Below are 26,091 nucleotides of genomic sequence, written 5' to 3'. Positions count from 1 at the left end.
AATACATCTTTAAGAAAGATTTTAATTTTATAAAATAAGGTCTAATTTGGAATCTTTGAATGTATGAACTGGTTTCATATTTGTAGGAAACATTTTACAAATAAATCAAACAGCTACAGACAGGTAAAAATAATAGTTAAAAACAAAGTAGAAACTTACTGACTCTGAGTCTGGGTATGTATTTTGGACATACAAAATTGTCCAAGTACTTTTGCTTTGCTTTATTTATGCACTAAACTCTCAAATCAAAGAACCTATAAGACAATACAGGGATTTCACTTTAAGTAGTGTTAAATGAATGAAAATGAAATGATCAAATGTTCAGCTGTACATTACTTATTCAGAAAGAAATGCATAGGATCTTTTAAGTAGCATGCAGCCAGTCCAGAATTTAATTTTGTATATTGTCAAAATTCCTATTGAAGACACACTTATGACACAGATTATCATGGGTTAATAACATTTAGTACATGGTCTGATGAACTGCTAATTGACTATTACACATTATTAGAAACTAAAATACTTAAACAAGATTACTAGAATAATCTGATAGCTTTTTATGACCATGATCATATATCTGTACTCATGAATGCAACATGCTTTTAAAGACCAAAGTGATTAACAACATCTGAATTTTCAGATTATTATTATACACTTATTTGCTAACATAAGCACAACAGAATGCCAATTCTATTATTCAGTTACTCACAGGACCTTTCTTAGAAACAGAACACCCAACATGGTGTGGATGTTACTGCATGATTGACTATATAATTATAAGCTCCTCCTTACAATGAATCACAGCATTACATGAAAAAAAATTGCTCTTCTCTCTCTGAGGAGTTTTATGCCATACTCAACACATACCATATATATGCCTAGATAAGAATATATGTTACACTTATTTTTCTTAAAACAAATTCAAGAGTCTTGATCTCTTCCACTGCTGCCACTTCAGCCTAAAAATTGCATAACCTTTCTCTTCAATAATATAATTTAAAGCAGAAATATTAATCTGTAATCAAACTTTAGATCCAGAAGAAGGCAATTAGCCCCTTTTTAACAGTGTTAAAAAACCCAATAAACAAATGTGTCAGCTTTTCATCAAAGAATCTTCCTAAAATTTTTATTTTTAATTTCATGTGACAAAAGGCAGTGAAGGCAGCGGATTTGTTTAGCAACACCAGCATTACCTATGATGAACACTAAGAAGTAAACACATAAAAGGAGCTTTTCTTCAGTTATCTAGATTGTTTCAGCTGAGAAGGTGCAGTTGCACCTGACTGACAGCAATGGTTGTATACTGAACTCAATGCATTAAAGAACCTAGAAATCCTGCACTAGCAAGTGTACTTCCAGTGGAGTAGCTGGAAAGAGGTAAGAATTTTCTTCTCCTACAGCAGCTGTCTTTGTTGTGATGTGCTCCAGCACACCAACTGGCAGCCTCATGGGCAAGTGGTCCTTGCCCAGAAGTTTGCACAGACACATGACTTCAAGTGTGCTTACAGTTTGAAGAGACTATGTAGTGCCTCCCCAAGCTGCAAACCTGAAAGCACTGTGGTCAACTATTCTCCTTAAAGCAGCTCTTCTCCATAGGGCTGAATCATCAGCTCCCTGTGAGACGTAGTCCCTGAAAAACTGCAGACAGCTCAAACTGATTTAACCAAAGCTTCAGCCAGACCCTACTGCCCACCTGCACTGAAGTATTCAAAAAAAAAAAAAAAAAAAAAAAAAAAAAAAAAAAAAAAAAAACACAGAACACACCAAGCATTTCAGAAGCTTTCTTGCTTTCTTACCTACACGTGGAAGGTCACTTAAAATTTCTGGATGTGGAGCTAAAGAAAACATATTTAAAGTATTTGCATACACATTTTTTTTTTTTAATTTCCATGTCATATCTGGTTATCAAAGCTTTATGGAACAATGGATATCTCTGAACTATTGTGATAAAATTATTTGGAGTAACATGAACAATACTGTACAATGCCTGCCAGCCTGAAATAGTGGCTAGTATGGCAATCACCATCTTTAAAAGTGGAGAACTTGTCCCCTGGAACTACACATATCCACATTTAATGATCCATCATTACTTGCAGACATGTCAGGCTGAGGAGCTCCACACACTCCACTGGTCAGCCAGCTGCTCAGTAGTGGGATATCTATTCATCAACACCTCAAAGAAAAAAAAAAAAAAAAGAAGAGAAAAAAATAGCTAACATGAATGAAACAAAACATAGCAAGTATGAGTTGGGAGAAATGGCTTTCCAAGAACTGTTTCACGCTGTAGACACAGTACAAGCACAGGAATATTGTAAGATCATTGTGGACTTAGATTACTACCACCTCAGAGGGCTTTTCAGTGAGACTCAGCATGATGACTGGCCCTTAGGTTTCATCATATCAGGATTAAAATGTTAGTTTTCTTTAATAATGGAGTATAACATGTAAGCTGGAAAAAAGATGCATACCTATAAAGAAAGTTTTCCCCTACTTCAGATCACCAAGGCATTTTATGCAGCAAACAACTGAGTAAGATTAGATAAGAATAACTTGGATTTGGTCTAAGAGTTCTGCAGAGGAGGATATTATTAAAATTCACTGATTGTCTAAGGTTTCATGATAAGGAAAAGATGGTAATTAAGATACATTCTTTTGGTACTGAAGAGAAATATTATTAATACCAGGGCCATATAAGCTTATGAAGCTAGTGGCCTGGAAAGTTGCCACCATGTGGCTGAAATATTTCAGTTACGCAGATCAAATAGCAACAGCTGCTTTAAATTTAAAGGGCAAGAATTAAATAAGCCATGACTTCAGTGGGAGACAAATGAGCCCCAAGTTTGTTTCTTCTACTCCCTTTGTATGTAGCTTTTCCTCCATAGGCTGCCTGTAGTGAATGTTTGTTAGAACTGACCTTGGTATGTCTCAAAAAACACTCAGAAACCCACTCTGCCAAATCCACTGGCCAGTTGTTTTTGGAAAGTGGATACTGTTCCACTTTGGACTTAACTCTAGCCTCATCCTCACAGCAGCCAATACACTTCCAGCCTGTATTTTCCTCTGGTGCAGCGCATCCAATGTAATCATGTTTAGTACTTTCCAAACAACAAAGCAGATGTTCCCTGTAATGCAGATTTTGAAGAATGCACATAAGGCTTAAACCAGCGACAGTGTTATCCACCAAATGCCTGCAAAGGAATCCACATTGTTTCTGACTAACAAGTTTTCTTACTGAAGTAATTTTAGGGGGTGCCAACATTAAGGATAAAATATGCAGAAAAAAGGCCAAATATTGCCTTGAGGGACCTACTTGTCAATGCACCAGAAATTACACACAATGACTTTTCTTCCAGAATTGGTGGAGAAGTGCACATGTAAAATATACCTTGTGCACTTAAAAACATTTTACCAAGCAAACTGTTTCAAATTAAACCCAGATGTGTAACTGCTTTACATTGCATGTAAAGCAATGGGGTTTTCCCTGGTTTCAGTAAAAACAGCTGGTATTGCTGCTATTAATCCTGTGCATGTACATTAAAAAGTCTTGTATATCTGAGAAAAATATCTCAGTCAGGTAGTAGCAATGTACAACAGCCTCTGGAGCCCTTGCCTATAGCAGAGAAAACAAACTATTTGTTGCCGATGTATCTCTCCATGCATGCTTACATATGAATGCATTTATTCACTGATACTCAGTATTATTGATACTTTAAAAATCAAATGCCTCGTAACTAATTTTTCATACTAGAGAATAACAACTAGAGAATAACAATCCTAGTTCAAGATTTATTTATGATGCTAAAACATATACATTGACAACACACAGCATACTCCTAATTTCAAGAAATTACTACCATAATGCTGTATGACTTCTTACAACAAGGCCAAATAAAGTAAGCGTTGAAACACCATTTCAGAAAGTATTATGTTCATATCCCTCACGTTACCCTAAGAAAGGCCTCATGAAGGCTCTAGGTATTTCAGACCTAGAATTTGCATATTGGTAGCCCAGAGTTATTTAGTAGTCCATCAGTCCAATGTGATGGCAAGTCCATATATTTCTGAAGTGTTCATGGGAAGGGAATTTCTGGTGAGACTCTATGAGCTCTGTCATGAATAATTTGTTTCCTAGAAAGTGACAAAATGTGAAAAGGCCTTTCAGGTTTATTTGTTTTCTGATTAGTCTTCTGATATAATCATATAAGAAAGAGGTGAACATCCTCTTATTTTATTTGCATTCCCTTTCTCTACTGCATGTACAGAAAAGAAATACTTTTAAGGTGCAGGGGTTACAAAGACACTGATTGAATTAAATTTTGTACCTATTCCACACACCAATCATCACCAGAGGTGAACTGTGAATCCTGGAATGTATTTCCCACTTGCTGTGAGTCAGCTGCAGCACTTGAAAGACTAGAGCCAAAAGTTAGCTGTGTTAAGACCACTGGGTTTACACAAGATTGTTTTGTTTGGATACCTAGTTGGATGGCTTGCATGTTTTTTTCATTTTGAATGGAGAAAAAACTACTGCATGAAAATGGAAGAAAAAACTAAAGAAGGGTTTCTTCAAATAGAAAAACAAAAGCCTGTTTCATAATTAATAAGAGAAACCTGTCTCACACTGGTTAACAGAAGACAAATTCTTTGTTCAGTGCAGTAGTGCAGCAGGAATAGAGATATGTGTGCCTATGTGCTTTATCAGCAACCTATGGCAGCACTCACAATGGAACACAGGAGATATACTGGAGGACCCCAAACTTCCAGGACAACTTTCTCTCCATTTGGTGAATTAGTGTATACAGCTTGAAGAGTATTTTCAGTTTACCTTTTCTTTTAATTTAGCATAATCTCTAATGGAAATGTATATTCACAGTTTAATCAGAACCAAGTCCATTTGACCTCCAAGTGTCTCCATAAAAGTCTCTGTTTCAAGAGGAAATGTAAGTCCTTCTATCATTGAGATACAGAAGGGCATGCAAGTTTCCAGGGCTAGACAATCAGCATTTCTGGCTGAGGACGCATGGATGAAAAGCAGTCTGGAAAGACGGCCACTCTCAATTCATTAAAAGTCCTGATGGGTAGGACTAGGAATATTAATTCTGTGATTTTTTAATTTTGTGCACGATGGCAGAAGAGCTCTCACAACACAGGTTTGATAGATGGCATTTTTTGCAGTTTTTGATACATTAGTAAACATCAACATTTCTGTGGCAGCCATGCTCTGTGTCTAGCAGAATAGCAGTCATCTAAATCAAGTCATCAATGAAAAAGAATTACCTATTATACTATGGTCCCATCAGGAAGAAGATTTCTAGCCAGTCAGAGAAGTATAGAAACATTTCTTACTGCAAATGTAACTTATTTGCATATTTGTAATTGAAGTAAAATTTGGAAAGTTTTTTGAGGTTTCTTAATACCTTAACCATGTCTAGTAGGAAGTGGCGTTTTTGACCATGGATTTAGCAAGACTTATATGGCAAAGATTGCCAATGTTTTCTTTGAAGAAAATTTCTGCTAGTAGATCAGAGAAACAGAATCATCACTGAGAAGTCTTTCAGTTTACTAATGATTCTCTCCACTTATCATTTGTCCAATGATACATTGGACAAGGAGATACTTGTCTGAGTTCAGTAAGAAGAATAAAAAAGACAATTTGACGCACTGACCATTTCTCCAAAAACATAACATAGAGGTGACAGGATGAGGAAGAAGATTGATCTTAGTAGCTATTGTTAAAATAGCTGGATATTTGAAAGCAAGTCTCCATCACTGAATTGATGTCTAACTTAAAAAAAAAAAAATAAGGCAATGGCTAACTTTTAAAAGCTTTAATCTGCAATTTACAAAGGAATCTTTTAATTTAAAGTGCTAGTGCTACTTTTCAGTGTTGTCCTACTATAAGCCTTTCATGGATTGAGTATGTTTACTTTGAAAAAAAGGATTTGGAAACAGGTAACATCAGGGTTTTTAAAAAATAGTAGTAAATATACACCATTCTGTCTGATTTTCTTTGCTATCAAAAAATAAAGATAAGAAAAAAGATAATCAAAAAATAAGTGGTGATATGTAGAAACACTTTGATTCAGCTTCCTTATGAACACTGAGTCTGTTTTCTTCACATTTTCCAGCCATCTAATAAATGATTAGAACAAGAACTATTGAAATTGACTAATCTTTGTCTTGGAATTCTACAGTTTTAACACTACCTTTCTACTAAGATTGTCATCTCTGAGTTCATTTGTACTTCATTCTGCCCATCTCTCTAAGAAAAAATAACTAGCCTGTGTCTTCTAGCATCTCTGCTGTAATGATGTGACTTCTCTTGCTGACACTGACATGTCTATGCAGGCTCTACATATTGACTGTACTGTGAAATTGGATTGTCATACTATACCTGTTGGCCAAGAGCTGTGACCTAGTTCCAGAAGGAGAGGTTAGGTAAATTGCCAAGTCTCCACGTCGAGGGTGAGTAATAGTTATACGTACAACAACATGCTCCAAGTAGATCACATGGTGGTTAGGATTATCTGAACAGCCAGTGGCTTTGTAAATTGAACGGACAATGCTGTCAGGTCGTATTGTTCTACAACAGAAGCACAGCAAACATCAGCACTTCTCACTTTTTTTGTAAAATACACAACCCCATCTTTTTTGCTTAGTAGAGAATGACAGTATTGGACAACTGAGGAGTCAGTAGCCTATAATCACTAGTTTTGATGTGTACTTCCTAGCTGAAAATACTACTATAGGGTAATTATTTCACTGCAGATAATGGCTAATGCCAACTGCCTGGGTTTCTGTTAAGCACATGCAAAAGGTAAAAGAGGAATAAGCCTTTGGGACAGAGCATTATTGTGGATTAGTGGCCAGCTGAGACTTGCTGAGACTGTCATGGGATCACAGATGGTTGCTAAACCCCAGGAAATGCCTGGCATAGCTAATCCTAGTTTACGTAAAAGCAAGTATTACATGCTAACTTTACGAAAAGGCATCTGACTCAGCTGGTTTAAATTGGCATGATATCCTCACAGACTATACCTGTTATGGATCAAGCCTGTCAAATATAATTATCAAACAATATTCTTAGTGCTTTGGAAATGTGCATCATGCTTGATGCTGTCTCCATATCCATGGAGTGCACATAACAGAATTTTGCTTAAGCTTGGTTGCATAGAGACCTTAGCTTGGCAAGTGAAAAGCAGTTCAGTTTTGGCCTCTGAACTAGAGACTCTTCTAAGACTATTGGAGAGAGACAATAACATGCAGTTTCAAAGGCATATTTGTGTTTTACATACTGGACTGTTGCAAAGGTGACTGAAATGCATTCAACAAAATATTCTTCTTCTTTGATGTATCATCTATATAAAAATACATCATTAGCCACTCTGTTTTATACCTTCACCTTCTGGAATGTTCTTTAAACTAGGGCCTTTTCCCATGGACTACATCTGTAAATGTGACAGACTCCCTGGTATGGCTTTAAAAATGATACATTATACGCAATGCAAGGGAGGGGTAAATTATACCAAATTTCTTTCCATAAGTTTATGCCAGCAAGAGTTTTGGTAGCAGGTATTACTTGATTTGCCGATCTGTGTTCTCCACACACACATGCTGTGGAGGCACCGTTGTCCACTTTTCTGCTTCTGTCACCATTGCTTCAGCATCCATCAGTCCAAATCCATAAAGGTGGCTCACTGCAAGGTACAAACAGAATGGATACAGTTATAGCATTAACCCTTGTGTTTCATCATAGACTAATTCAAGAGTGTCACCTCCTAACAGGAGTTACTTCTCTTCTTCATTACCTTCACTCAGAGCTCCAAAATCTCATTGCCAGGAACAATAATGACTGTTGTTACAACAAATCTGTTCACTGCTTTATTACAGAAGTGGCATGAGGCACCACCTTCACTGCCTACCATGAGAACTACAGAATTCCAGTGACTGAAATTGCCTCTGGCTGCCCTTTGTCCATGTGCCTCAATTTAGCTTAGCCCTTTTGTATGACAAGGGGGTAAGCATAATGAATGAGAAGAAGGTTACTTCCATTACTCAAATACCAAACACAAGCATCAAGGAAGATGATACAAACTTGAGAAGGAACAGACCATTTTGTAACTTGTATTCTCTGAACTTCCCTGAGTGTAAGCAGCATGTAGATGCTCTTCTGTTCCTCTATACAGATGTTTGCCATTGGCCAACCAACTAGGTAGATCCACCATCTCCGTAAAGCTGTCTGCTTGATGAGGGTGAAAAGCACTTACAGAATCAGCTGGGTGTTTTTGATTGCTGTTCCAATCTAAACAGAAACTTGCAAAAGGGTTTTGATGAATTGGAAGGGCTGCTAGCCATAACATTCCAGTGTAACAAATTGGTGCTCTTGATAAAGTTCTGACAGCAGAAGGTGAAAGAAAAAAGCTTTCACAGGAGGAGTCTAGATGGCAAATATCAGTGAATCAGTTTTTCTTGCTACCACAGAAACCCACAGAAAATTGTAAGTGCAAGTTTAGCCAGTAATGCAATGAAGCATGGTGTAAGTCCTTCCAATTGCATGTTGTATAGGGTTTGTGAAGGCAATCTCTATTCATTGCCAAACCAAAATTCAAAGGACTCTATGTGAAAAAACCTCAGCCTTTTCAAACCAATAGAGTCCAAAGCTTAAGGACCAGATCTTCCAACTATCTAGTACTCTCTGAAACTGCCAGATGAAAAGGATTCTTCAATGAAAAATACAGCAAGGTGTACTGACTGTGTAATGGACTGGTTTTCTTCCCATCTCCTTCCCTTTGAGTCCCAAACCAAAATGCATACAGCATGGAAATCTTCCTCTGGAGACATCTACATGCAGCTCTTCTGCCATATAAGGCAAGCACTGTGTTCCAAAATGAAACACAACTAAAATATATGAAAATAAATACATTCAGCCTTCCTTCAGCATTCTGAATTCTCTTTTATGTATTCAAGAAACAAATGGATAGGGAAAGAGATGTCCTATTTCTATATGTGTGTGGAGCAGACAAAGACAAGGAGAGCTTAGATGAACATTTTGCATATGAAGAAGATTCCTGTGATGGAAATGTCCTTAGTCTTGGATGTTATCTTGCAAACACTGCATCTGATAATGAGTGCATATTTATCTGTGAAGACATAAGCCTGTTCTTACACTAAAATTTTATTTAGTAATTCTTCTGTCTGCTTGGAAGACAAACGGGAGGAACAAGAGTATTAACTCACACAGTGTGTAACTGCAAACAGTTACTATGTATAGTACATTCAAAAAGCAAGGGATTAAATTTTCATGAATGGAAATTTTTTTCAGCTAACCCATGGAAAATGCATTTTTAATTTCTGACAGTTAGCAACTTATATTGAATTAGAGCTCAAGCTGTCTGGTTTTAAAATGCTGTATGTTCAACCCACCTTCTGAGCTCAAAGAGCCAAAATTCTCCTCATCTCACCTTTTCTTGACAAGAAATAAGGGCAGGAAAAGCATATAACACTGCCACCACCAGTCAGTGACCTTCAGATGGGAACTTATGTGACTTTTAAGCTATTTACCAGCAGAATGTTTTTCCCTAGTATGCACATTAAAAATGCAAATAAAATCTATGGAGTGAGCTTTCTATCCTTCCTAACCTAACAATTACTTAGAAGACAGAATTTAGGAAGAATTTTCATCCGGGAGAAAAAACTACCACTCAAGGTTTTGTGGTTGTGTTATTTGTCCATGGCTCAATGTTTAAAATCTCTTGCATGAGAGCAGCAGTATAGTGATAAGTTCTGCACCTGATGGTTTTTTTTTCAGTTGAAACATAAATACTTTTTTTTCCTTGAAAGGCCTTCCCAATGAAATAAAAACTTCCTGATAGACAGGGTTACTCTTAACTCCTCCCATGAGGACTGACATCTGGCTGTCCAAAACATTTCCAATTCAAAGTCCTCGATCCAGTGGGTTGGTTAGCAGCTGAAGGTACCAGTAGAGGCCCATAATTTTCAAAGACCAAATGACAGCAATTAAGGAGAGAATCACAATTAAACAAAGTAGTTGTGTCTTAGAGAAGAAAACAGATTTTTCTCTCTACTACCTTCAAATTGTGCTTCTTCATATGTGTACATCCTTGTATTCCTGTGAGCCATATGCCAAGATTCCTGTCCCAAAGGTTAACAACAACCTGGTGGTCTACATAGAACTATAAACGCCTTCTAGCAAATGCCTGAAACTGATTTGTATGCAAAAGATACTGAGTTGACATTGCTAACCCAGATTAATCAAAAGCACTATCTGAAAGGTTATGATGACTGCAGAGTGAGATAAGCTACCTGCAAGTGTAAAATGCCGCCAGACTTTACACCTACCTACCTATGTCCTGTACATTATTACTATTGTGAATTGCTACTGGGCTCAGCTATTGCTAGCAATCATTACCTGTCAGAAGGAGTTTTGGGCTGTTTTTATCTTTACAAAGATATTTGTCCTCACAACTGAAACACAAACACGAGGCTGATACAATGTAAACTGGCAGCTGAGGAATAGACTGTTGCTTTTACTAAGCTGAAGGGTTGAAAATGTGATCTTCTTGTGTAACCAAGGTGTCCATTGGTAAAGCTGTCCTGAATTCTCTCTCCAGTCAGGCAGCAGTACTAATTGATCATTTTTATTTCTGCAAAATCATGTTTCAGAGAAAAACTTGCTTCTCACTACACAAAGTAAATACTAAGTTTTAGCTGATATCTTTAATCTTTCAAGTTTTCATCTTAAAGATGAAACATTTCTCAAGGCTATAATCCATTTATTTACCCCTGCTGCAACTCCTCATTAGTGCACCACGAAAACAAGGTCTTCGGAGCTGCTGGAAAGACTTCCCTGGATTTTTCACTATCTCCTTGCTTTTGCCTGAAATTGCTGTTGAAAATTCAGTAACTTTCTCATTTACATAAAAAGCTACCCTTAAATCTGAATTTAGGATGTATCTCCCATTTGACTTGACTATGAGAAATATTAATAGCTGGTTTTGATAAATCATAACAGAGAATCATGCAGACTTCAGATAAACTTGGCCCAGATACTAAAAATACATTTCCAGTGTAGCTAAACTTGATTTGCTAGGTTGCAGTTTCGTTGCCTGTCATCAAGATGTCTCATCAGTAACTTAAACACTAAGCCTTCCTTGCTATTTTACTCATGTGACAAAAGGCTTGCATAAAATTTTCTCCCTACTATATTTCTGGCCTTTTATATATCATATCCTATGTAATGTGAAAGCAGTATTTGAAATATAAACATTTTGTGTACACATATCAAATGCTAAATCAGGAGAGAAACAGTAATAATTTCAGTGTGACAAATAAGGAATATGCAGTTTCCTCAACTAATCTGTTTGATTTGTGAACTATAATGATCTATCCATTTATGCTACTACAGGATCTTCATCTAAAATGAGATTCACAGAAGAGGAGTCTAAAATGTTCATGGTTTCTTAAAATGTACTATGGTTTCTTAAATATTGCTTTGCAGAACTAGAATATGTGAGCCTCTTGAATTACTCTCACCCATAAATGCTTTCAACTGATCTACACCAATCTTTTACATTTGCATTTTAATTGCAAATAGAATGAACTAATTCTATAATGCTCTAACAATTCCATATTGCTTTTCTGTAATTTGCTTGGAATATTAAAATGTTTCAACAAGGAAAAACAACTGTCTAACAATAATTAAAGGGACAAAAAAGGGGAAAAATGTCATGATGATATGGCTTGTTTTGTTTTGTCATGTTCTCTCTAACACTGGTCTTGAATAATAATTCATCTTGCTTCAGCCATTTTCCTATTTTGTGTCAACTTGTCACCAGTAACCTCTAATAACTGAGTGTGATTTCTGAAATACATAACTGCTTTACAAGCCAGTAACACAACTGCACAAGAACATGGGCTTTCATTCTTACTTTTGAAACCAACTCCCTCATGGTTTTCAAATTAAGCACATTATTTGTATTTTTATATTTTACACAGAACAATACCTCAATTTCTGTACCTAAAACCAAATGCAACAGCAAACTAAGTATTTCCTCCTCAAAGAATTCCCTGAAATTCAGGAATTTTTAAAGACTCAGTATGGATGGGGGAAGATTGAATTCTCAGACCTATCACCATACTAGAGAAGGTTGTGAAAAACATAAAGTTGCCTAATAGATTTGTTTAAAAAGTGGCAGCTACAAAGATGCACAATAAGAATCTGAAGGGCCTCTCTCTATCACAGGATCATAGAAGCACAGAATGATTTGGGTTGCAAGGGATGTTTAAAGGTCATGTCTCCACTATGAGCAGCGACACCTTCCACTACACCAGGCTGCTGAAAGCTCTGTCCGGTCTGGTCTTGAGAAACTTTCAGGGATAAAGCATCCTCAGTGTCTCTGGGCAACCTGTTCCAGTGCCTCACCATTCAAATCATAGAATCACAGAATCGTAGAATATTAAGGGGTTGGAAAGGACCTTAAAGATCAACTAGCCTCAACGCTCTCTACTATGGGCAAGGACATCTACCCCTCAAGTTGCTCAAGGCATTATCCAACCTGGCTTTGAACACTGACACAGTTGGGCATCCACAACCTCCCTGGGCAACCTGTTCCAGTGTCTCACCACCCTCTCAGCAAAGACTTTTTTCCTAAAATCTAATCTATATTTCCCCTCTTTCAACTTGCTTCCATTATGCCTTGTCCTATCACTACAGATCCTGACAAAGAGTCCCCCTCCAGCTTCCCTGTAGGCCCCCTTCAGATGCTGCAAGGTTGCTATGAGGTTTCCACACAACCTTCCTTTCTCCAGGCTGAACAGCCTCAACCTTCTCAGCCTGTCTTCGCAAAGATGCTCCAGTCATATCCAGTTATTAGCCCTCCTCTGGACTTGCTCCAACAGTTCCATGTCCCTCTTATCTTGTGGACTGTACACAGCACTCCAGGCAGGATCTCACCAGAGCAGAGGGCAAAATCACCTCCTTCGACCTGCTGACCACACTCCTTTAAATGCAGCCAAGGATTGGATTGGCTTTCTGGGATGCAAGTCCACACTGCTGGTCTGTGTTGAGTTTTTCATCACCAATTACTCTCAAATCCATCTCCACAGGGCTGCTCTCAATCACTTCTCTGCCCAGCCTGTGGGTGTGTCTTGCATTTCCACAATTCAGGTGTAAAGACCGTGCACTTTGTGTAGTTGAACTCCATGAGGTTCACAAAACTCAAGCGCTTCAAGGTCCCTCTGGACGGCATCCCTTCTCTCCAGTGCGTTGACTGTACCACACTGCTTCATGCTGTCAGCAAATTTAATGAGGGTGCATTTGATTGCACTGTCCATGTCACCAACAAAGATGTTGAACAGTAACTGCCACAGTGCTGACCATGGAGTGACACTGCTTGTCAGTGGTTTCCATGTGGACAGTGGACACGATTCTGCATGTGTGGTGATTTTAAACTAGTTTTTCACCTAAGTGGTTCATCCATCAAATCCATGTCTCTTCAATTTGAAGAGGAGGACGTTCAGTGGTACAATGTCAAACACTTTGCACAAGTCCAGGTATATGATGTCAGTTGCTCTGCTCTGCCCCTGTCCATCAGTCCCGTAGGCCTGTCACAGAAGGCCACCAAATCTGTCAGGCATTATTTCCCCCTTGTAAAGACATGTTGACTGTTACCAAGCACCATGTATAAAAATGTCCATCATTGTGTCCAGTCTAAATCTATCTTTGTTCAATTTAAAAGTATTGCCCCATGTCTTGTCACAAAAGACCTTAATAAAAAATTTCTTTCTGTCTTTCTTCTAAGAGCCCTTTATATATTGAAAGGCCACTATAAGGTCTCACAAGAGCCTTGTCCTCAGGCTGAACAACCCCACCCCTCATTGCCTTTCTTCAAAGCAGAGGTGCTTCAGGCCTTTGAACATTTTCATAATCAGGAAGGTGCTAATAGAATACTTCAAAAATTGTTTTTATTGAGATTCCAGTTATGTCTGTTTCTGCTTTTTTGTGTTATTACAAATAATTTCTTCAGTAATATATTAAGCATGGCTTTACCTGCTATAAACAAAAAAAAGAAAAGGCTTCTGGATTTTATATTTTTCTTCCTGCCAAAAAGCTCCTATTAATTGATAAAACAAAAATACAGACTGCCCAGAAAAACTAGCGGGATAGCTCCAGTAACCAGTCTACCTTTTTGAGTAGCTCGTATGTAACTCTGACACTTCTATGAAGTTGTGCAGTCGTTAAAAAAATAGGCTTAGAACACATCATCTTAAAACACTGAGAAATTAAATCCAAGATTCTATTTTCCTTCACATCCTTGCATATTTTATCTATTTAGGGAGACATTGGTTGACATAAGGCACTAGAAGCAAAGTACACTTTTGGGCTGTCAGAGTCACTAGTCTACTAGTATGACAGCACGTTATCACCCAAATAGTTCCCATCTCTCATGAGCATTACCGGCTTCCAGGCAGAGGTCCTTAGTCTTGGAATTCAGCTGGTCTGTGATCAGGAGTGAGCATCCATGACTACCAAGCACAGCCATAACAAATTCTCCCATGCCAAGAGCTCCTGATTTACTTCTTAGAGCTTGTTTAGAAATGAGTTAACCAAGTTAATGAAGTCTTCAGAACACATGGTGTTCACACATAGACTGTACCCTGCATATGGGGATATCTTACCCAGAGTCAGAGAAAACACCAGTAAGCTTTGCTGAAAACCTCAGCAGAGTGACCAGGAAGACTGGCTTACTTCTCTGCCTCTGAAGCATCAGAGTTATGATGGAAACAGAAAACCTGACTGGTGATTGCTATGAAAGTTCTGTAGCAGGATCCTATGGCTTCTCTGCAGCAGCATGTGGCTGTAAATCATAAAGCCTTTACTGAAGACATTGATTCACTTGAAATAAAACAGCTTATGTGAATGGAATAAATCTGAAGATTACCCAAGTTTAGAAGGGTGAAAAAAATGTTTGCTGAAATAAAGCTGGCTAAGGAGCATCTACAGTAATATAAGCTATAGTTTTTTAACAGTAGTCATATTTTGAACTGAATTAAAATATTTTTAGCATGAGGATCCACTGGAAAACATGGTGGTTTGCAACTTTTTCTAAAGCAAAAATGTATTTTGTGACTACATTGTGCAACACCTTGGAAAAAAATGTACCTGTCTCCTCTATTAGGAGTAAATTCACCCTAGGAGATATATTTAGGATTCCTTGATATCTCAAAAGTGGACAAATATGATGTTATTCTATCAAACAATAAAAACACATTTTGGTGAGAGTGTCTGTGCTAGTCTTCATCTCAGAACAGGTGATAACAGGTGAGTCAAAGGCACTGTAACTGGAAATCCTGACAGATTGTGAGCAGGAGACACAAAGACAACATTTCTGTCCTATCAGGTGTATCAGACACATGGCATCTCTTGCTCTGTCCCACACTGAGGCTCTGTGTGTCCTGAAGTATTGCAACTCCAGCAGGATATTTACACCAAAACTAAATTCCTGACTGAGCATACTGCTGCTGCAGATTTTGTCAGAAAAAGGATATATAAACATGCAGTAAATCACAGAAAAAGTGTGTGGCAAATTGTTTAATTATTATGATTATGATGCTGAACAGAATAACTAGAGAAATTATTAATCAACTAAGCCAACTTCACATTATCCCTGTGGAGCTATCCCTGTAGATGCTGATCAGTAACCTGAAGCAAAAGGAAATTAAAAAGTAAGCCAAGTCAATAGAAATAGCTGGCCATTAATGTCAGTATGGTAGGTGAGGTTCTGCATCCCCTGGCTTAAAGCAAATCCTCAAAAGCTGATTTTTCTGGAGGGAAAATGGATACTATTATAAATAACTGCAGGCATCTAACTGAGCTGAGTTGCCCTATGTAGACCCTTATCTTTCCCTATTATTACATGAAATTCTACATCCTGACAGGATACATTAAGTGCTTAAAATGCTACATTGTAGATAGTGTGATCTGCTTCCTAACTGGCCTGAATCCTAGTTCCATTAAAGTGGACACACTCTGATCATAAAACTACCATCAGTTTTGTAACTACTGCAAGGTATTATAGCAATGCAACAGCAGTGAAGAAGAACTTTGATGCTCATAAATGCAAGTGCTTGTTGTTTTTTTAAAAAAGACAGACCTACCCCATCCAAAAGACTATTACTATGAAGGGATACAAGCATGGTAGATATTTGCCTAGAAGATTCTCACAACTGTACCACATTGAGAATTAATATATAAAGAGGTCATACAAACACATGTAACTTCCAAGGACTTTTTTTTTTAAATTCAGTGTTCAGTGTCTGCAATTAAAGCCTTTTGCTTTGGAGAACTGTATCAGTTTATCAGGAATTTTTAAATTCATTGATCCTGGTTCTTCTTTCTTAATACTGCAAAACAGAAATTTATATTTCCCAGTAAGTGGCAGACTCTTATGGTTGTGAGTCCACAGGGGAAGAGTTTCAAACCTCCGCTTCCTCCCTGCGCCCCAATTCTTTACAGTGTTTTCATCAGTGTCTGAGTTGGGCTTGTTAAAAGGAAAAAATGTCAAAGGTTATCAATCTCATGGTGTGCATCCTGTTAGAGCTGTCAGTCCACTTGGCAATGTTTGGAATACTAGAGGACTGCAGATCTAGCAATTGAATATACTGTTATATCTACGACAAACAGACAGGAAGTTGTCTCAGTTGTTGAGCTGAGGCACTAATTTAAATTCTTTGTCTGCTATCCTGATCATAGTTTAGTGACAATTCTTAGTGTGATTATAGTAGAACATCAAAGCCTAATTTTGCCTTTCACCTGCTGTTACTACTGCTTTAAAGTCATTCAGTGTATATTCTAGAACATGTGTAAGTTTGATTTACAATATATGACCTCAGGACAAAATCATGATGCATGTCCATCCATTTTCCTTTATGCATTCCAGAACAGGCTTGAAGCTTATGCTTAAACTCTGTTTTTACATTTTTACAGCTTCATTCCTTGCTTTTCAGAGGGAACAGAAAACAGAGTGTTGCAGATCCAAAAAGTAAATGAGAAGCTTTGATGCTAATAGAAAGCTAATGCCTACATATGTGAGGACAACATCTCTCTCAGACTTTATATCCACCAATCTGTTAAGGACAATCACGTATGTAGAGTTAGATTGCCTTTTCCAAGAACATGTTTGCTGTCAGCTGCCTAGTTAGAATCACAGAATCATTTGCTCTGGAAAAAATCCTTATGATCAAGTCCAACCACCAACCATACACTAACAAGTCAATTACTAAACCATGTCCTCAAATGCCAGACTTATACATCTTTTAAACACTTCCTGGGGTGGTAATTCCACCACTTGCCTGGGCAGTCTGTTCTAATGCTTGACAACCCTTTCATAGAAGAAATTTTACCTAATATCCAATCTAAACTTCCCTGTCACAATTCTTCTTGTTCTTGGCTTGTGAGAAGAGACCAACTCTCACCTTGCTACAACCTCCTTTCAGGCAGAGACAGATAAGGTTGTTTAGCCTCCTTTTCTCCAGGCTAATCAATTCCAGCTCCCTCAACAGCTCCTCATCAGACTCAACAGCTCTGATGCCCTTTTCTGGACATGCTCCAACCCTCAATGTCTTGTTGTGAGGCCTCCAAGATGTAACACAGGACTTGACATGCAGCCTCACCACTGCCAAATACAGGGGAATAGTCACTACCTCAGTCCTGCTGGCCACACTATTCCTGATCCAAACCAGGATGCCACTGGCCTTCCTGGTCACCTGGGCAACTACTGGCTCATGTTCCAAATCTGCTAAAGCTGATCAGCACCTCAGTTTCTTTTATATCAGGCAGCTTCCTAGCCACTGTTCTCCTAGCCTGAAGTGCTGCACAAGGTTGTTGTGACCAAAGTGTACCAGAATGCCATCTTGTTGCATTTCACTAATTGGCCCATTAATCCAGCCTGAGCAGATCCCTCTGCAGAGCCTTCCTTCCTCTCCAGCTGATCAGCATTCCCATCCAACTTGATGCCATCTGCAAACTGAATGAAGGTGCACTTGATCCCATTGTCCAGGTTATTGATAAAGATATTAAACAGAACTGGTCCCAGTACTCAGTCCTAGGGAATACCAGTAATTATAGCTAAATTTAACTCTGTGGGCTTGGCCATCCAGTCATTTTTTTCATCCAGTGAACTGTGCATCCATCTGAACCCTGAGCAGCCAGTTTCTCCAGGAGAATGCTGTGGGAAACAGTGTCAAAGGTTGTTCTGTACATGCCACATTATGACACTCAGGATGAACTGGTCCACAAGCTTCCCTGCACAGAGGTAAGACTCACAGGTCTGTAGACCCCAGATCCTTCTTCTAGACCCTTCAACGGGACCTCTCTGGTTAACCAGGACTGCTGGTAAATGACTGACAGAGGTGAGCTCTTGCACCAGCTCCCCACTATATTTGTATGGATCCTATATAGAACTGATCACATACAGTTGTATATATCTAAGTGGTGTGGCAGGTCACTGTTCATTTCCCCTTGGATTATGGGGGTTTAATTATTTTTCCCATTCCCATCTTCCAGTTCAGGTACCCAGAGAAAAATGGGTCTTATTATTGGAGAGCTATTAAAAGGTAAAAAGGTGTTAACTACCTCATCCGTTTCCTCATCTGTAGATATTCTCAGTTCAATCAGAGAAAGGAGAGAATTCTCCCAGGCCTAGCCTGGGAAACTTAAGAGAAAGAATGAAAACAATTATTATCTCTCTGTTCATGTTGCTTATAGATATGTTTTTCCAGAGAGTGTTGTACATAGTTCACTAATACTGTGAAAGGTTTTTACTTTGAGACCAATCATACTTCATCTTAGCAAGTCAGACTATAAAAAGGTATGCTACTTTCAATAAACTCTCTTTTTTGCCTTCTGTGATTTGAAGTAATTTTGTTCTGGTCCTGACTTAACAACGCCATTCATCCTTTTTAATGTCTTTCCCCCTGCAACCAATAAAGGATGGAGACTACCCGTAACCCTCCCTTTGTTTGTAGGAACAATGTATTACACATTGTATTTATAGAAATTGTATTTGCACAATACAATGCATTTATAGAAACATTTTATAATTGCCTTTACTGCAGGAGCCAAATTGTGGTCTAGTTGGGCTTTGGCTCTTCCAGTTTTCTCACTGCATAAACTCATGACATCCTTGTACTTCTCTTGAGTATGCTTCCAGTAGTCTCCCTAAGATGATAAACTCTTTTTTTTTCTCCTGAGTTCCAGCCAAATCCACCTGTTCAGCCAGGTTGGTCATCCTTTAATATTTCAAGCAGAAAAAAACACTACTCTAGCTTGCACAGGATATGGCACTCCTCTCTCCTACACAGACCAATGCCCCTTCATCTGTTTGGTGTCTTATTGACAACTGCTGGCAGATTACAATAGCTAAACTCAAACCTTCAGTTTCACTTGCTCCATCCACTGTGTGTATGAGCATTAGGAGTGAATAGGAGTTGATACTGGCTGCCAGTACCATGTGAAAATACCAGGAAGTATCTGTAAGACTGGAAGGTCTTTTTATAGAGGAACAACTTTGATAGTTTGACATAACCATTTATGAGTTATGAGCTTGCTGTTTTCCAAAGGTCTTATGCCAGCTTCTGATAATGTCTTAAAAATAATTTAAAATTTATTTACATTTCAAAGTTATTGAAAACATGTAGTATGGTGTTTATGAATAGTTTATTTGTCTTCTCTGAAATGCACACGTTGTAAAGATATTCTTGCTAATTTCTGAATTCCTGCCGGGCTACTGGTTACCACAAGGTAAGTAAGTCTGTCCAGTCTAGGTCTCCTAAATAGGAGCCTAGATAGACTCATCTCTTTCTCACTCCCAGATTAATGCTCTCCTCACAACTAATATAATCACTAGTTTCATTAAATATTAAGCAATTATATTAAAAGGCTCAAAAATATTAAGTGACTAATCCTTTTCACTGGTCACTCTTCAGCAGAAGCAGTGGATACCTTGGCTAACCTAAAGGGATGTGCCATAACTCTATTTTTACTCCTTGGAAATTGAGGTAATTTGGTTTCTCTAGGAAGAGTATCTCCTCTAGGCTGAGGAATGGCCCAAAACTAAAAAACTGTGTAGAATTTTGATTTCATTTTATCTTATATTTTGGTACCATTTTACTTCAGTGTACTGAAGTGCTATTGTCTGTGCTTTAGAGCCAGGAAGAGTAAAGTAAGTTCTCTAAAAATTTCCCTGCAAATCAGTAGTAGTCCCTATGAGTGGTCTGTTTCTCCAGAGACAGAATTTCACAGTATGTAGAGTTTCACTTACAAATAACTGTTTATATGATTTGATCATTGTTCTTGAAACTGCAATGTTTCATTCTCTATCTTTCAACTCGGAGACAAGTCAGCATTAATGCAATTTGCTTTTTATGAATGTACATGCATGCTCTGTTGTTGACTAAACAGCTGACAGAACAAGGATTTGCATCCAATCTGCCATAGCAGAAACAGATCAACAGTCTTGATATCTTCACAAAAACAGATGATCTCAAGTATTTTTCCATAAAATCAGCTAATTAACTGCTTTAATTATTAAAAATCCCTCCATTGACAAATTATATGTACAACCAGAGAACAGCCTGAGTATTCAAGTATTTCTTTTTAGACTACAAAATAACAAGTTCCTGAGAAAAGATGCATGCTGTCTTACATGAACACAATAAAAAAAACCCTACCAAGTAAAAATTCTTGCTCATTCCTGAGTTAATTCTATTGACATGAATTTAATGAGCACTGTTTACTTGCCAGAAAATTAAACAAATAACAAGCACTGCTTTAGCAAATCACTAGCTGGCTTAAGTGTTTTTTCATTAATTAATCCTTCTTTGTATAAACAGGAGCCTAGATAGACTCATCTCTTTTTCATTAAAAAAAGAAGTTAAAAAAAAAGGAAGCAAAAAAAAAGGAGTAAAAAAAGGAGATCTTGAAACCAGTAATGACATCTGTAAGCTCTTTCTGTGTGTTCCGCAATGGCAAAACACTGCCGGGGACTATGGCAAGGGAGAGGGTTGCCATGCAGACCAGCAAAACAGCCCTCTGAAATGGCATGCTGACCCACTTTCAACTACCAGCTCTTGCTGACCCTTTGTTGAGTGAAAGGTTTTTTTAGGTTTTTGCTGTTTTTCACCCTTTCAGTTCTTATTTCTAAAGTGGCAGACCTCTTTGTATCTTTATTCTTGTTTTCCTCTTTCTCCACTGGTGTGCACTGAAGAAAGGTAGATTGTTTCTTTTGACTGTCTGCTTTAGGTAATTAAAAAAAATCTTCCACCCCCTCTTAAGAAAATGCTGTGGAAGAACCAGGGATCTTGTTATCAACAAGATTATGACACAATTTGTTAAGGAACTCAGTCTGATCAGAGTAGTTCATCTATGAAAATCCATACTTTAATTGTTACTCTTGGCGATAGTGAAGGGTAAATGGTGTAATATTATACTAAATATTGCCACGTGCAATAAAAAACCTCTTTCAGTCTTGCCAGCAGTGGTGTGCAAATCCCCTTTTGAATTCAGGTTTGGATGTTGTGATTTAAATTAAATCTTTTGCTTCACCTTCTTCCAAAACCAACAGGAGTTTAAAGAGAGATGTATTTTTATTGGAACCATGTGTTCAGCCTAAGTTGCCAAAATAATTTAGCTAAAGCTAATGCTTTTATTTGGGTTATGGTTGATTCCTGAGTTGTGCAGAGGTCAATCATTTAGCCCGTCTTCCTCTTTTTCAATTTCACCCTAGAGTCTACAGCAGAGTTCAGCCAGTTCAAGTTGTTTTTCCTGAATCCAATTTATCAAGTTGAGCTTATCTTTGTGACTTTCCATGAATGGAGAAAAAACCTTTTTTCATCCCTTTTCCTTACTATATATATGTTACAATACATAGAAAAATGGTTCCAAGGATTCCAAATAAGCAGTGGTTCAACAGTGATTCAACAGTGCAAATCCTGCTGCCAATGCTGCTGCTGGTGTGACCTTAGTGTGACCTGTCTTTTGATAATGAGTGACAGCTGCTGTGAAATGATTCACAGGGTGTTTGTCTCACTTAGGCAACAAGTGAAAAAGCATAAAAAATATAGATTTTTGGAAGTAAGATATGAAAAAAATAACTCTGCTTTATGTTACTTGAAAAGTGTTTGACCTTCATATAGCTTCAATAAACTGATGAGCCACCATCTCCTGATAAAACTTTTTAAATCCTGGGAGATGTATCACAGTAACGAATACTGTAATGTTATTGCAATTAAGAAAGTACTTTTATGTTTTGTATGGGGGCATGCACTTGTACATGGGATAAAACTAGGCCCTTGAACCTTGAACTAGGCACTTTCACATGATTAGAAGGTCCTGGTAAAATATCTGTTTCTGAACACATTCTCTGTAGTTAGAGACTCATTTGGATCCAAAAATAAAAAGACTTTTTTTGTTGTTTGGTTTCTATGCCATTGCAGCAAAAATGTTATAGGTCAGAATTACCTATTAAAAATACTCTAGGGTAACAATGCCTTGATCCAAAATAGATTAAATATAGGCTTCAGTTTTAAAGTGAAATCAGGGCAAAGATTTGGTAATTCTTGTATATTACATTTTTCTGTCAGGAGATCCTGGCACAAACAGATCAACTCTCATAAGAGTCATGCCAGTATTAGGTGGAATTGTTATGAAAAGAGAATAAAAAATAAGCCATTCCAGGGTTTGTTTAGGATGCACTACAAACTGAAAGCAGTAAGAATGTAGTGAATGGGAATCAGAAGACAAACTGTGCTGAAATAAAATGTACAGATTCAAGGTTCCATTTCAACCCAACCTGAAAATATACGTCCTATTTAATGGCACAAGTGTTTACCTCTGCTTGCATTACAAAAGTGAAAAAAATGTTTTTAGGATGTAGCTTTCATCAAATTTTCAAGATGGTACAAAATTTTAGAAGTATACCCGACAGGTCACCGAAAAACTATTACATGTCCCCAGAAAAGTCATGAGAGCTCAAAATTCAATTTTATCAAAAATCAGACAGAATACTTACATATAAATAATGCAGGATTTAGATTTATTTATGCAAATGAAATTTGAAAATACTGTTTCATCATTTTAAATTGAAACTGTCAATAATTCTGATTGACAACATGGCTGGAATCCAGAATTGCTACGTCTTCAACGATATACTACTTTAGAATACTAGATATAAAAAGAAAAATTAAACACCACTAATTTGCTTAATTTTCTGGCAGCAGTGTATATGATATGGAACTGAAAGGGACTAAGAAGATTGGGCCAATGCATTTTGTAGCTGACAGTTTTGTTCATTAGTCATTTTAAAAGGTTTTCCTTGTATAAGAGAAGATAGGCGCCTTCAGAGCAAGGCTGAAAGGTCTTCTAACTATGCATAGCATAGTGTAAAACAAAATTATCAAGTAACAGGTTGCTTGTGATAGCAAAGAAGAAAGAAAGAAAGCTCTCACCCTTATAACCAGCCGCATTGGTTTTCCAGTCATTAGCATTCAGATGTCCTGCACGTGAAGTCCTGACAATAATGTGCTGTACGTCTCTCCAGGTCAGAAATGGACTATGAAACAGGGAGAAGACAAAGTCACAGATCAGACATTTTACCAGGATGTAGGGATACAAGGTCATGTAAGCTGAAAAGTATTCAAAGCAAAACAACTTTCTATTTATTTTCTCTACTTTCCTTTGCTCCATTCAAAATAGCAGAAAAACAACATTAAATTATTTATACGATTGGGAGGTTTGCCATAAGCAGACTATTACAATATATAATATTCTGTTATATGAAACTTAAGGGAAGATGAATGAGTACATTTCACACAGACACAATTTTTATGACCATCAACAACTGTTGCAAAGGAGAAGAAATCAAAATTTTGGTTTGCTGAAAAGCTCTAAAAAATCTAAATCTAAAAATCTCACTAACTGCTAGCTCAAACTGGAAATTCCTCTAGGCTTTCAGTTCCTATTGAAGCTACTCCATGTGCTTCTGTTGTTATTAATTTGTCTACTACCCTGGTCTTGGAATTCACTGAGAGTCTGTGTGCATTTTGCAAGAATTCCAAGCAGCTGGATGGTTGGTGAGTTACAAAGCAAGGACCTGATTACACAGATAAGTACTCCTTTAAGGGATTCCTAATAACCTGTCCACCCGGAAGGTGAAAGAAGATACTGTTTCTATCCTCCATTACTACACAATTATCTTCTAGGACTAGGTCAAATCTTCAGGGATTGCAGTTTTCCTGTTCCCTCTATATCTGCAATAGGGAGAATTTATTTTCTTAGAAGATGATCTAAAGGTGCCATAATTCGGCTATCTCTTCTTTCTCCTTCCAGTTTTTCAGTTTTTCTATTACCTGCAAGAAGATGAAGAGTATTCTCTTTAAACATGCAGTGTAGTAGAGGGAATGATAAACTGAGCCACTAAACTACTAAGAGGAAAAAAGTATTGTGAGGCATAACACCAGGCACTAAGTAGCATTCTCAGAGCATCATTATCCGTCCCTACTGCACATACTGCCACAATTCCCCTCAGCTGAAAACATACCAGAGTGAAGTTTATAAGACCCACAACTGGCTGTCTACACTGCCCAGGACTATGGAGTCATTGAAAACCAGGGAAACCTTGGTTCTTAAACCAGATTCTTAACATATTTGACCATTCTGTTGTATTTAACGAGAACAGATGCCTTCTCTCCCTGAGCATTTTTTAAAAACAGTACTATGCCTATAGGTACTTTTTTTTTCTTATGGTGCAGTTAGGCTGCTAGATTAGAATGACGGTAATTGTTTATACTGTTGGGCTGGTAAAAATTACTGAAATAAAGATTTAAAATGTCATGGCAAAAGTAAGGCACATTAAGGGTTTGTAGGACAGGATATGCTTTCACATGTCCTGTACAACATAATTTTAACCAACCTCTAGTTCTGCTTTACAACATTCAGTTTACATTCATGCCACATCTCCAGAGTTTCGGCAATGCATCCTGATCTCATGAGGTAGTACTGAAAGGCTTTGGCATAGAATCTACAGCCACAGAATCACATACTGGTTTGGGCTAGAAGGGACCTTTAAAGGTCATTTAGCCCAAGTACCCAGCAATCAGCAGGGATGTGTTCAACTAGCCCAGGTTGCTCAGAACCCTGTCTGAACTGACCTTGAATGTTTCCAGGCATGGGGCATCTACCACCTCTCTGGCAACGTGTTTCAAAATTTCACCACCCTTATTGTAAAGGGAATTTTAAAAAATCCTTCTTTTGCATTATCTTTATATTGGTTTTTAGGATAATATCCAGACACGTTGTGATAGGGCATGATGTATTCCTTTAGATGAGCAGTGGAGTAGGCAGCTATACATAAACCAGCAACAATGTTCTGGTGTACCTATGTCAAATCTGCAGTGCACACAGAGATAAAAAAACGTAAGTGCCAAAAATCTAACAAACAATGGCCTGATATGCAGGCTGATAATGATGAAACTGGGAGGAGAAAACCCCAGAGAGAAAGGCATCTGAATTACATCTTTTATTGTGTCATCTCCAAAGGAACAATAAAATGAGACTGTCCAAAAGACAATACTCACTGTCTGCTTAATAACAGAATGGAAGGAAAAGCAACAAAACCTTAGGTTAATTGCTACTCTCAGTATCAGCTTGACTGTGAAGATGGAGAAAGCTTACAGTGTCTCAGGTTAATAAAAGAAGCTGTGGTTAGCATGGTACACAGGCTATTGATTTGATCTCTCTTCCACTTTTCAATGGACTGACTACAGGGACACTGCAATTCAGTGAAACTGCTCCTCTTCTACCTTCCTCCTTACACTCCCACAAGGCAATGACAGGAAAAAGCAGTTGGGATCCCTGCTCTCAAGGTGAACAGCCAGAAGCACTTCAAGAGTAACTTCAGAGGACAGAGAATAACCTCTAAATGCTGATGCTGTAAAACACTTGGGGAGCCAAGAAACTACAGGGGATAGAGCTTAAAAAATCTCAACTCAGAAAATGCCAACTGAGATTTCTGGAAA

The 26,091-nt window shown here is 37.8% G+C and overlaps 1 protein-coding gene across 9 annotated transcripts in view; it reads right to left on the bottom strand.

Moving 5' to 3' along the window:
• The window catches only part of PCSK5 (proprotein convertase subtilisin/kexin type 5), a 229,498-nt gene that overhangs the window by 75,524 nt on the left and 127,883 nt on the right, over nt 1–26,091 (bottom strand). For all 9 annotated transcript variants that reach the window (XM_085566214.1, XM_085566213.1, XM_021541528.4 and 6 more), the window contains 3 exons: nt 23,524–23,627; nt 7,580–7,697; nt 6,395–6,583 (listed from right to left, as the gene is read on the bottom strand). In XM_085566214.1, the coding sequence (XP_085422340.1) occupies nt 6,395–6,583; nt 7,580–7,697; nt 23,524–23,627 (411 nt within the window). The remainder of the gene's footprint in view (nt 1–6,394; nt 6,584–7,579; nt 7,698–23,523; nt 23,628–26,091) is intronic.

Source organism: Lonchura striata, chromosome Z, assembly GCF_050655825.1.
Source record: "Lonchura striata isolate lonStrDom1 chromosome Z, ASM5065582v1, whole genome shotgun sequence".
NCBI lineage: Eukaryota > Metazoa > Chordata > Aves > Passeriformes > Estrildidae > Lonchura > Lonchura striata.
Note: the sequence above shows the minus strand (reverse complement) of the source record. Positions and strands in the feature narration are given on the sequence as shown.